Source organism: Callithrix jacchus, chromosome 3, assembly GCF_049354715.1.
Source record: "Callithrix jacchus isolate 240 chromosome 3, calJac240_pri, whole genome shotgun sequence".
NCBI lineage: Eukaryota > Metazoa > Chordata > Mammalia > Primates > Cebidae > Callithrix > Callithrix jacchus.
The window spans coordinates 50,641,195-50,654,836 of record NC_133504.1 but is presented as its reverse complement, the minus strand read 5'-3'; the positions used below and the strand labels follow the sequence as shown (position 1 = coordinate 50,654,836).

At 40.1% G+C, this 13,642-nt stretch overlaps 1 protein-coding gene across 9 annotated transcripts in view; it reads right to left on the bottom strand.

Annotated features, from left to right (window-relative positions):
• The window catches only part of SLC10A7 (solute carrier family 10 member 7), a 291,318-nt gene that overhangs the window by 86,172 nt on the left and 191,504 nt on the right, over positions 1–13,642 (bottom strand). For all 9 annotated transcript variants that reach the window (XR_013532873.1, XR_013532874.1, XM_035292871.3 and 6 more), the window contains one exon: positions 2,397–2,432. Coding sequence is in view for 5 of the 9 variants with exons in the window: in XM_035292871.3 (XP_035148762.1) it covers positions 2,397–2,432 (36 nt within the window). In the remaining 4 variants the exon portion in view is untranslated. Of the gene's footprint in view, positions 1–2,396; positions 2,433–13,642 lie in introns of those variants that run through there.

The following is a 13,642-nucleotide window of genomic DNA, read 5'->3' as shown; positions in this document are numbered from 1 at the left end:
ACAGAGTTTTACCTGTGTGTCTCTGCCTTCTCTTCTTATTCTTATAAGGGCACCAATCATATTGGATTCAGGGCCCACCCTATTCCAGCATGGAATTAACTAATTACTTTTGCAATTACTTTATTTCCAAGCAAGACTACATTCTGATATACTTGGAGTCAAAACCTCAACATACCTTTTTTGGGGAAAACAATTCCACTCACAACAGGGGAACTTAGAAAAACAGTACACTTTTTATGGAATGTGTTTATATATATACATTTTTAATAGATGGGATCTCCATATGTTGCCCAGGCTGGTCTTGAACTCCTGGGGTCAAGTTATCCTCACACCTCTACCTATCGAAGTGCTGGGATTATAGGTGTGAGTGACCACATCCGGACTTTGTTCACATTTTAAGTCATTCAGGTTCTTGTCTTGTTCAGTAAATGAGGCCTGGTAACCCAAATGCTTAAGAAATGTCAATTTTTAATAAAATACATGACAACCTAAACAGAGAAAAAGTGTTATATGCTATGCATATGACGTAAAGTCACAACACCTTAAGTATCTAATGATGTGGGTGATAATGCCATTGACCCTACAGGGATGGCCCTATTGACTCAGAAGGGAAGCATTAAACTTTTACATTGAGAGTCTTGGCTATCTTCTACCATTCTTGTAGCTCTATAATTTTAGAATGTTGAACCAACTAAGACACCTGAGCCTATGGATCTGTGATTAGGGGAAAGCTTGTCAAAAGGTGATGCCATAATTTTTATCAGCTTATTACGTCACAGATATGGAAAGGAGGGGAAGAAAAGTACTCATTTGGTTCTTTAATCACAAGTTGAAAAAGGGTCCCAAAGATTCCAGCTTCTGAGATACTCCAAAGTATTACACCCTAGGCCTTAGCTCCTAGCTGTGGCTATAACATCTCCCCTGCTGGTCTTAAATGAGTTACATGAATAAGAGATGTCACTCTTCCACAATGGAGAAATCCCAAGCAATGCAGCCATTTACTGTGCACTTACTAGATGTTGTGCTCTATACTAGTCCCTTGATCTACTGCAAGTGGGGACCTCAGACAGGCCTGCATCCTGTGCCTACTGAGGGCTGCATCTGGGAAACTGTCCTGTGATCCCGGGTCTTGGAAATAAACTAACGGATGTTTCCAGTTTCTCACATCTAGTAGCAGGCAGGTACATAACAAGTCTTTTCTTCCAAATTAATACAAATATTCTCTTTAGTTTCAATTTGACTCACTGCAAATTCTACAGTGGTGGAGTCCATATTAATGAAGTTTGTGATGCTGAGGAAAGTGATCTGATTATATGACCCTTCTTACCTTGTCAGAAAGGAGCCAGCGTTTCAAAAGGGAGGGTAAGGCTGAGGTTTATTACTTGAAGGTAATGTCTTTCATGAAAGATGCGGAATCCAACTGCTTAGTAGTATATCTATCCCTCTTTATTTCCTACACAGCTGGTAAGAAATGAAGTCCCTCATTCTATTACTCTAATTGAATTCCAACTTGGGTAATTATACTATAATTAAATAAATTTTCCCCATAGTTTTAATTCACTGATAAATGGTGCTAGTCAAACAGCTACAGTACATTCCCAGAAACACATCCCCACTACATTTCAGTGATAAGCAAAGTGATTTATATTTGGAAGATGTATGTATGAAACGATGCACAGTTCATAAAATATTTTAGGTATCATTCATGATTACATATGCTTTGCTCAGCATGAAATAACATTAATTTCTATTATAATCTTTCATCTGATTTCTCATATGCTTAATGCTAAAAGAAATAAGACAGCTAATTAGCATTTCTTGTTTTCAGAACAATTTTTGTTTAGTTAACTAGGAGCCTGTATCAATTTGTATTTTTAATTTTTAAACACCTTTCATTTTCTCTGAGTGATAGAATGGAGGAGGTGTTACTTCCCATTCTACAGATGAAAAAAACTGAGGCAGGCTTCCCAAGGTGAGGAAACTAGTTAGCTCCAGTACCAGCCTTGGAACCCAAGCTTCCTCTGATCCCCTGATCCTAGGGCTCTTTCTGTTAAACACTATCAAACACTGGGTCACTATCCATCACTTTAGCGTTACTAATGAGAAAATAAAGAGTAGCACAGTTGTAACCTGTCTTATGGGGTCATTAATTTGTCATAGAATGATTTAGCCAGGAGCTGGAGGCCTAATGACTAGGTCCTGATGCTGTTCTTGGATCACGAAATTATGAAGCTTCTTTGTGTCTGAATATTATTACACAGTACAAATGAACTGGTGTAACTATTCAAAATATGGTGCAAAATAATTCAAATTTCATTTTTGTTCTAATGACCTTTCTTAAAGGGTTGTAGCTAGCTTTTAATAAAAGATATTAAAGACAACATCAAAATACTCACAAAAAGCAGCAGTAGCAGGGGTGTTATAACGATGCCCTAAAAGAAATAAAAGAGAGGATGATTATTTATCAGCAAAAGCAGGACACTTTCTTTGCCATTTAAACTCTGAAGCATGGGAGTGCTTATCTTCTGTTTACTAAAATCTAGGAGATAAAGAGTGGTGAGTCCCAATCTTAGCTTTCCCTTCCATAATGTCTTAACATCCCTATTACAATTATTTGTTTTTGGCACCATAAAAGTACAAGCATCAAGCTGCCGTAGGTTCACCTTTCCTTTTGTAAACCTAAATTCCCTTCCACACTGCACAGGGATCACACAGATAGAAGCTGGTGCCTGGCAAACTTCCTTACTCCAAGGCTTTCAACTCTAACTTGGATAAAATGCCCCTTTTTGAGAGAAGACAGGTGGTTTAGTCCCAGTTGGGGTCCTCTCCTGAGCAAAGACCACGTCAGTTGTGATGAATGAGATGTCGTGATTTTGTAATGCGAACTGATCTCCCCTAGGAAATGAGCTGGGATCTCAAAACTCATTTCACTTGATTAGACTCCATGTCTCCATGGTGGAAGGCAAGTCTTTCATCTAATTCAGCCACATAGGACCACCTCGGTCCCTCTGCCTCCCCTAGGCAGAAATGAGCAAAAGATTTGTTTTCTTCGATGACAGGGAACAGTTTGAGGCTGTTGCCAATGAGGCAGAATACCAGCTTTTAGGTTTCTTGAAGGCAAATCTTTAAAACTAAGTGTTTGAGTTGGGAGTTGAAATGACAGGCTTCAGTTCTGGAGCAGCAGATGATTATTTGCCCTTCTTAGTTTTTCCTTTATCTCTCAACACTTCATTATAATTTATACAAGAAAAAGCATTTTAGATTTTTATTAATGAATTCTACTTGGAATTTTAAAATTTCATAGATTCTGAGGGTATATGTGCCTGAGAGAGAAAAGAGACAGAGAAAGAGAGATAGACAGACAGACAAATACACACACACACACACACACACACACAAAGAGAGACAAAGAAAGAGAGACAGACAGACAGACAGACAGACAGACAGACAGACAGACAGACAGAGGTCCTATACTCAGACAGTGTCCAGGATCCAGATCTGGGACTACTTCATTACTTTCGGAAGAAATAAAGTTCTTTTGGTATTTACATGAAAGTCCCTTTGTCATAACAGTCACTCAATTGTTTTGCATGTGGCCCAAGAGGGAAGGGCTTATCTTAAATGAACAATGCTACCATGACTTTCTTGGGCATATATATGAACATCCACTAACAGACTTATTTTATTGTTAAATAATAGAATGAATCCTTTTTCATTGTGCATACTTTTGCAGTTGGCAAAAGAGAATACAATATTTTAATCTAAGAATCACTTTATATCTTACTTATTAAAATAGGTATTGTGGCCTATCAACTCCATGGGTATCTATGAAACAGGTTCTCGTTAACACATTTAGGAGAGCTAAATGTGCTAAATGCCAAATTAATTGATAACTTAGAAGGGCTACTGTCCTTAAGTGACTTGCACTAAGTTCAGACTTTAGGAGGAATTCCAAACTTTGCAGGGCCACATGAAAATGAAAATATCTGGCTGACATAGTCTATATGGGAGCCATCCAATTTCAAGTACATTTGTTTAAACATATAATTGAACATATACTTATATATTGGGTACTGTGCTCAATCAAGAGATTCAAGAGTGAGTACAACATGGTCCCTTTGCTTAAACGGCTCATAATCCAGTAGAGGACAATGATCTATAAACAAGGTTCAAAAGAGAGCGATATAACTGCTGCCACCAGCGCTGCCACCACTACCTGTATGCATTGTTCAGGGGGCTGAAGATCGATAACCCCCACACCTGTGCCACCACAGCTAGCGTCTATGTGCACCATTGGGGGGCCTGAGAATAGGCCCACTCTGCCTGCACTGGCACATGTGCACATCATCTGAGGGTCTGGAGATTGACATGTGCTACCACTGGCATCTGCAGGCACCATCTGCAGACCAGAGGATAGGCCAGCCCCATCTGCCACCAGTGCACTGGCACCTCTGCACATCATATGGGGGTCTGGGGATTGACCCACCCTGCTCACTACCACCAGCACCTGTGCACACCATTGGGAGGTCTTGAGAGAAGCCTACCCCATCTGTTGTCTCCATTACCAGCACCAACATACACCCTCAAGGGGACTAAGACTAGGCCTGGTTTACTTGCAGTTGGAACCTGCACATGTCATCTGAGGGCCTGGGGATTAATCCATCCCTCCTGCCAGCACCCAGGTGTACCATGTGGGGGCCTGAGGATGGGCCTCCCTGTGTACCACTACTGTGCATATTATCTGGGGACCTCAGGATTGACTCAACCTTCTTTGTCACTACTGGTGCTCATGTGGACTATTGGGGTGCCTGAGGAGAGGTCTGTCTCACCTGCCACAGCAGCCACCAGTGCCTGTGCACAACATCCTAGGGCCTGGGAATTAATCTGCCCTATCTACTGCTGCTGACACCTGTTTGCATCATTGCTGGGCCTTAGGAGAGGCTGACCCTCTTTTACTGCTGCTTCTGCTAGCACCAGTGCACAGTGTCAGGACCCACTCTGCCTACTACTATCAGCACCTGTGCAAACCATCCAGGGCCTGGGAACACATCCACACTGTACTCCACCACCACCACTGGGTTACATGAACTGGACTGTCTGGAGTCCCTACCCAACAATGCCTCACCACAGCCTCTACTAACAACCGCAACAGACACCACTGAGCTGATTACAGCTGAAGAAATACAGAGACTACATTACTGTGCCCATCAAGAATCAAAGGCAAGGCAACCTACCCAACCAAAACTGTAGACATATTTATAGGGAAAGTCTTTCCCTACTAAAGCCAATCCATAAAATTGGAAGAAGTAACTGGTATGCCAGATGTACAGTAAGGACAAAAATATATGAAAAAGCAAGAAAACATGACACCTCCAAAGGAACACAATAATTCTCTGGTAACAGATCCAAAGGAGAAGGAAATTTATCAAATGCCTGATAAAGAATTCAGCATAATAATATAAAAGAAAATCAGTGAGATAGAAGAATGTTGTTATCCACGGGTTTTTCTGCTTGAATCCTTCTAATGGATAGTCACTGACACATGATAGTTTCTTTGCAGCTCTTCCAAGGACTTACAATATTTGTTTCTAAAATGGTAAAAGTTTCCTAGCAAATAGGAAGTATTTGCTAATTCTGGATTTAATATTCCTTCTTATTTTCTTAAGAATAGCTGTTAAAGTTTATTAAGACTGAATCACTTTATAATATTGAATCCTTTTTTTCAGTTGTATTAGGAAGTGAGTCAGCCAGGAGGCATTCACTTTGAGAAGAGTACCATAATTTATAATAAAAACTAACATTTATGTAGTACTTATGTTGGATACTATACCAAGGACTTTAGGTATGTTATTTCATGTAATCCTCACAACAACTCTCTGAGGTAGGTACTATTATTATATTATCTCCATCTACTAGATAAGAAAGCTGAGCCTCAGAGAGGCTGAGTGAAGTAGGAAGAAGCAATGCCAGGAATGAGACCTCTCCTTGCTTCAGAGCCTGTGCTCTTGAATGGTGTAAATAAAATCTTTGCAATCTTAAGCTATTTCCTCAGTGGTGTATTTTAAGAGTAAATCTGAGAGGAACATCAGACTCAGTATGTCTTTTTGATGACATAAAACAAATCAAGAAGTAAGTCTTCATGTCATGGCATATGCATTTTTCTAGAGTCAAGTTTTTGCAAATATCAGTGGTAAAAAGGGTGAGCTAAACATTTAAACTGTGTCAGCAACAATCATTGCAAGCTAGAAAATCAACTAAACATGTTATTTTCTTTTGAGTATTTGCAGCTCAATGTAATTATTTCTCTTTCCTAGGTAAATTCTCCTGAAAATGCATAAAACCAAAGCGGCAAGAGATAAGCACTTCTAGCAAAAGACGTTACCTCCTCCTTGCAGATTCAAGGTCAAGACATAGTTTTAGCATCCTTGCAATTGGGATGGTGTATAAAGCTTTCTGATTGCAACACCTGAAGAAGTGAAGTCACGAACTGACTGGCTTCCATTGCCTACTGAAAAACTTTCAGAAAATCCATTTACACCTCAGATGTGAATGACTGGGTGAGTGTATTTCAGTGACTTTAGTGGAAAGGAAAAAAGTGTCAAATCTCAGACACAGATTTAGTTGCATCAAAATACAAACAAAAAACCCCAAATAACAACAAAACAACAAAACTGTGAATGTGCTTCCCTCAGCAACAGGACTTGCAAAAAACAGCCAAAACTAAAGTGAAATTATGAAATTTTGAAATAGAAGACGTTATTAAGAGGTTTTGCTGCAACAACTACAAAGATCACACAGATGGATACTAAACTTGACTTTTTAGCTTTGTCTCCAGGACACTGCATTAACTCAGTTTTCACAGAATAAAAAAGATCAGTTTTGAAAGGGATCTTAGAGATACCCTGGTCTAGTCCTCATCTAAAGTGTGAACTCCTCTCTCTGTCTCCCTCACATCCTTATATAATGCTATAACCTACTTTTCAGTTGTATTAGGAAATGAGTCAGCCACGATGCGTTCATTCTGACAAGAGCACCACAATTAAGCTTTGAGAAAGTCATCGCAATTATTATGAAAATAATAATAGCTAACATTTATGCGATACTTATGTTGGATACTGCATTAAGGACTTTGTATTATTTTATGTAATCCTTACAACAATTCTGTGAAGTAGGAGAGCATTACATAAGGATAGGAACTGTGATGGCTTGTACCTTTGCCACAGAATCTCCCAGTGAGAAGACACCCTTGCTCTTCGGGCAAACAATGGCCTAGTTGAAGGTTTCGCATGAGGAGAAAGCTCTTTCTTAATCTGATCCCAAACCACTGCCACTGCTGCTCTGTCTTCCCCTTGAAGCAATTTAGGGCAAGCCTCACCCTCCTTCCTGGTGATGGCCTTTAAAATGATGATCCTGAGTGGTGTAAATAAAAATCTATGTGTTCTTCAGCTATTTCCTCAGGGTTATATTTTAAGAGTAATGTTGAAGTTAGCATTTTAGTCCCTATACTAAGTTTTCTCTAGAATAAAAGTCCTCAGTTCCTCCACTGTCCCTCTTAGGGTAGGGTTCTGAGCTTTCTCTTAGACATACACTCATCTAGGTAAATTTAAGAGTCCACAATGAAATGTCAATCTTATTTATTAGAAAGTGACCAAAACTTGGAAATGAGGCAACAAGAGGACAGCATGTTCCTTTAACGTCATCTTGGAGTATTATCTATCAGCCAATCCAAGGTTTACTTAACCACTTATACTTCTGTTTGACTTCTATTTACTACTGGTTAAGACCCACACTGTAAAATTAGGTGTTAACTTACAGAGTTTTGTTCAATAGTGATGGAAATGATTTCTGTCTAGTAGAAAAAATAACCAGAATAATTAGGTTTTATTGCCCTGTGGGCATTGGTCAATTTTGTTTCTAATTTAGCATACTTATTTCAGTATACTTTTCTAATGGCCTGGGTAACCTCTTCAGAACTAGCTTTATCATCCTGCTGATTTCCTCATTATTCAGTTAAATAAATTTTTGACATGTGTTCATTCTGTATGTGTAAGAAAGTAATGTTTTTAATTTTTCAAAAATTATACTTCAACAACTCCTTTCTTCTGAATTTGTATTAATGGAAATATCATTTAAAAAAAATTAATGTCAACCTAAACCTCCAGGCTATCTTCACCTTTTGTCCTGTGGTCAGTATACAGTAATATCTTAAAAAGTTAGTGAAAAGTTTATTCTTCAAGAATAAAATGATGTCAAATCAATATTTAATGCATGAGACTGGCCAGCAAATCTTAAGCAACAAATTATAAAGAGGTGGTATAGGGAATTCTGGACACATCTAAATTTCTGGATATGTAAAGACATGGACCTATTCCTGGATTGTGGTGATCCCATTTAAAAGCGATGTCACCCTCTGAGGCTTTATAGGAATGGCAGCTGGCTTATCCTAATGATGTTACATTTAATTAAGCAAACATTTATTGCTTATTGTATCATACATCACTGGTGCTGAGGGAAAAAGGTGAATATATGGTTTATGCCATAAACTGTTCCCACTAGAGAAACTAGAGAAAGCAGTTCTACCACCTTGTTATTCCCTAACTTTAACACTTTGGTCAAAAAAATACCTCTATCATCTTATTCTCAAAAGAGGATGACTTTTTATCAGGTTAAAATTAAGGATCTTATTCATTTACATTAAACACTAGCTTATTAGATTTAGCCTATTATCTTTTTAGATTTTGATTTGTCACTGACACATTCAACATATACCTACTTAGTGACTACCAGGCCAGACCCTATTAGATGCTGAGACACAGAGGTGAATGATGCATACACAATCAATGCTGAGACACAGAGGTGAATGACACATACACAATCAATGCTGAGACACAGAGGTGAATGACACATACACAATCAATGCCCTCAACGTTTTTTAGAGAAGACAGTTAAGCAATTACAATAAAATGATAATGTTCAAAATGAACATTACAGCGAGCGATGAGAGTGCTTAATAGGGAGGTGAAAGCAATTATGATGAGAACTTAAAGAAGAAAAGGAGTTAACCAGGCAAAGGAGTCACAGACAAAAGAAGGGGAGGGAGAGGAAATAGGCAGGGAGAAGAGACGAAAGGCTCTGCAGGCAAGAAGAACATAAAGAAACTGAAAGTGAAGAGCAGAATATGAGGAGTGCGGCTGTGGGAGATGAAGTTAAAAGACAGATGAATCAGAAAGGCCTAGTAATTTATGGTAAGGAGTTTGGGCTTTACTTCAAAGCAAAGGGAAGCCACTGAAAGTTTATGCAGCCACGGGCGTGGGGAGGAGCAATGGCAATGGCACAGTGCTCTCTGTGGTTAGGTAAGAGTCACTCTGTGTGTACTTTAGAGAAGACATTAAAGCAGAAGAAGATTGGAGGGAGACAGGCTAAGGAGGATGTTGTTCAGGACTCCAGGCAGAAGTTGATCTGGGAAAAGACGATGGGCTCTTAGTCATCAAGATGGACCGAAAGAACAGATTCAAAACATATTTGAAAACTAGACTAGTAGACTGTTAGATTAAGTTTGTAGGGCAAGTGTCAAAACAGAAGGAAGAACAGTTTCTTAGTTTTCTGAGTTCAGTGATTCTTGACCAAACAAACAGGAGATCACGGAGCCAATTACTGAGCCAGGGTGGAACTGGGGATGCACAGATTTATTTTTATTGGGAAAGATGATGAGTTTGAGGTATCTGCAAGGCCTCCAACTAGAGATACTGTGATCGCTGGATTTATGGGACTGAAACTCAGAATAGGGTCTGGACAGTGAAAACAGCTGAGTAGTCCTCAGCATAGAGCTTGGTGTAGTGCTTTACTGTTACAGAAAAGAAGTTAATAAATGTACACTATAGATTGAAGCTTATTGAAGGCCTAAATGAAAACAATTTCAATAGGTGACTAGTGTGAAAGTTAAATTGGAGTAGACGGAGGGCCGAGAAAGAAGAGGGAAAAGAGGCAATTTGGACAACTCTTTTAAAAGTCTAGCTATGAAGAGGAGGAAAGAAATAAAGCAGTAATGTAAGGAGAGTGAAAGTGTGGTAAAGGGAGTTTGTTGTTTTTGGTTTTGTTGTTTGCTTTGTTTTGAAAGAAACTTGAGGATTCTTAAAATTCATAGAAAAGAGGTAAAAGAGGGTCACAGGAATAGAGATTTAGTAAAGAGAAGGAACTTTATTGCACCTAAAGAGGCATCAGGGAAGGAGCTCTAGCACACAGCTAGAGGGTTTAATTTGTAGAACAGCAGAGGGTGGGTACCTCTTCATTATAAAAGAAGAGCAGAGGATGCAGTTGGTATAGTTGAACATAGGCTTGAATGCTTGCTGTTGGAAAGTTGAAGAAATTTGCATATAAGATCTTCTCTTTTCTCTATTTGGTAGAATGTGAATAATTTACTAAAAGGAGGGGAAGATGGGTACAGAGGAAGAGGAAAGTCAGTGTCTGAGAACCTGTGTTACGACTATTATGAGAGAGTGTCTAAGGTTGTAAAGCTGAGATTACCACACTTTCAAGATGACAAGTTAGCCTCCAACGTGTTCAAGTATGCTGGCAGAAGACTCAAAAGTCCTGGATCAGAGCCAAAGGATTTTACCACTCATAGAACAGCAAGCAGCCTAAGCATGGTGTTGATGTCAGTTCCCCTTGTCCCCAAGTCAAATAAGACTGCATCACAGGAGAGGAATATTGAGATTAGGGAACCTGAATCTTTTATAACAGTCAGAAAGCAAAGCTGCTCTTTGTTCCAGAGTTGAGAACAAAGGGCAGACAGTGCCTCTGCTGACAAAATGTATAGAAATGTGAGGCACAGAGAGAACTGTCACCCAACAGAGGAATTGTCCTGCAGACCAACCCAGTTGATATAGGTCTTCTAAAATATGAGTTATTAAGTTTGTTATTGCTCCCATTGAATACCACCACTGAGCTAATATTCCCATACAAGGAAATGATAATCAGATAATCATTTTGAAATGACCAGCAAAACTTATACTCTATGACATTGATCCTCTAATACTTCATGGATACTCTCATTTAAACAGGATTCTAACCAACTGAAGTGACTTCCAATTCATAATTTACTCTCTGTCTTTTCTTAAAATGGGGGAATATGCTAAATGTCTTTTTGAAATCTAGATCCTCACTAGATTGAAATGTGATCTGAGGACCAGCAAAACTGAATTCACCTGGAAGCTTGTGAGAAATCGCTGAGTATCAGACTCCACCCCAGAACTACTATATCATAATCTATATCTTAGCAAGATTCCCAGGTAGTTTGTAGGCACATTAAAATTTTATAAAATGGATTTAGATTCTAAAGCAGAGGTTGGCAAAATTTTTCTGTGTAAGGCCAAATAATAATTATATTAGTCTTTGCAGGGACACCGCTGCAATTACTCCACTCTGCTGTTGTACCTGGAAAGCAGCCAAAGACAATAGGTAAACAAATTGGTATGGTAAGATTTGCCCCAGGGCCATAGTTTGCAGATCCTGGCTCTGAAGTATTGCTTTGAATTAGCAATTATATTTCAAACAGGAATAAGCGTAACAAACTTGTTTTTGATAACTTGGCTTTGAGTGAACCCAGATTGGCTTCTAAACATCACATCATGTTCATTTGTAACTCCTTATAACCCACTATTTAATGACCCATTCTTTCATTTTTCTTTAGATAGATAACAAAATTACTAGTTAATAGTGGGTAAAATCCACTTTCTTCATCTTTTTGGTATTTGCAGTGACGTTTGCACATTCCCAGCAGCTGTTGATTCTGCTCCTTTTCTTTATGATTTGTCAAAGATGGTGATTCAAGAATCTCAAATGTGGGTTTTCTCAGGACCTGATGATGTAATTTGTCTGGGCCAGCAGATAGTCTGCTTACCTTGGGCCTGCTTTCCTTTGCCAATATTTACTTTATCATTTGTAATCTAAAGATGGTTCTCCTTTTCAAGAATAATTGGAAGCAAAGGGATGGGGATCAGTGCAGAGGGGGAAATTAAGGATGCTGAATAAGGACAGAATGTATGGGGTTTAGAGTCCTAATATCTAAAGCTATAAAAAAGAGGACAGATAAATACAAGAACACAAAAGTGGAATAACATGTACATTGCTGATTAGAACTAACATAGTGATGAGAGGGGAGAAGTTGGTGCTGTAGGACCAACTCAGGATTGCAGCTCCCAGTGAAAGCGCAGAGGGTGAGTGGACACCGCATTTCCAGACGAATCTTTATTGCCCACAGACCAGGTGATTCCCAGGTGTAGGAGCCCCACGGGCCGCCAGCACGGCTGTTTGGGCCAGGGCCACAGCACAGTGGCAGTCTGTACAAAATACACTGGTTTGGTTGCCCTGTTAAACTGGCAATTGGAAATTTTGGAAGGTAGATTAGCACATTCATCTGATTAAATGGGACTTAAACAGAAAGCCAGGCCAGGAGATTCCCGGGCAGCAACGTTGTTCAAGCCAGAGCAGTGGGTCACTGCACGGGAACTCACACAGATCCCAGCGCCCTTTCACCAGGCCACTGGAACACCTGGGAGAGAGTCAACCATTCAACTTAAAACAAAAAAAAAGGGCTCTGAGGCAGGGAGCCAGGTGATCAGGCTCAGCGGGTCCCACCCCCAAAAAAACAAACAAAACAGCAATTGGAAACACTCGGGGTTGAGAGTTTCATGGCAAGCACAGCTGAACCCAGGATGGTGCAGCTCGGTGGGGGAGGGGTGTTCTCCATTACTGAGGCACTCGACTCCTAAGGAGGTACCCTGCCATTGCTGATGCAGCCTGCCATTGCCGAGGCAACCCGCTATAACAGAGAGAGTCCGCCACTACAGAGGTGGGCCACCATCACCACAGCAGCTCTAACCACACCCATATAAACAGGACTACAGGGAATTACACACTGCAGCAGGGCAGAGCCCATGGCAGCTCAGCATAGCCACTACAGGCAGGCATTAGACTGCCTCCTTGCTGGGCAGGACAATGCAACAGATTCTCATAAATAAAGCCCTAACTCCCTGGGACAGAGAACCTGAGGAAAAAAAGGGGCTTTATGAGTTCTACTGCAGCAGACTTAAACGTACCTGTCTAGCAGCCCTGAATGAACAACAGAGCTCACAGTGCAGCACTTGAGCTCCTATAAACTACAGACTGTCTCCTTAAGTACAAAGTACAGATAGTCTCCTCAAACAGCTCCCTGACCCCCATATATCTGAAGAGTCACCTCACAAAGAACTGATCAGACTGACATTTGGGGGGCATCATTCAGGGACAAAGATAGCAGAAGAAGAAACTGGTAGCAACCCTCATGGCTCTGCAGCTGCTGCAGGTGATCCCCAGGCAAGCAGAGCCTGGAGTGGACCTCAGCAGTCCTACAGCAGAGGGGCCAGACTGTTAGAAGGAAAACTGAGAAACAGAAATACTTCATCATCAACATTCTGGATGTCCACTCAGAGACTCAATTGGAAAATCAGCAACTACTCGATGACAGGTGGATAAATCCACAAAGTTGAAAAGAAACCAGTGCAAAAAGAAGGAGAACACCTGAAACCAGAACACCTCGCCTCCTACAAGGGACCACAACTCCTCACCAGCAAGGGAACAAAGCTAAATGGAGAATCAGACTTCA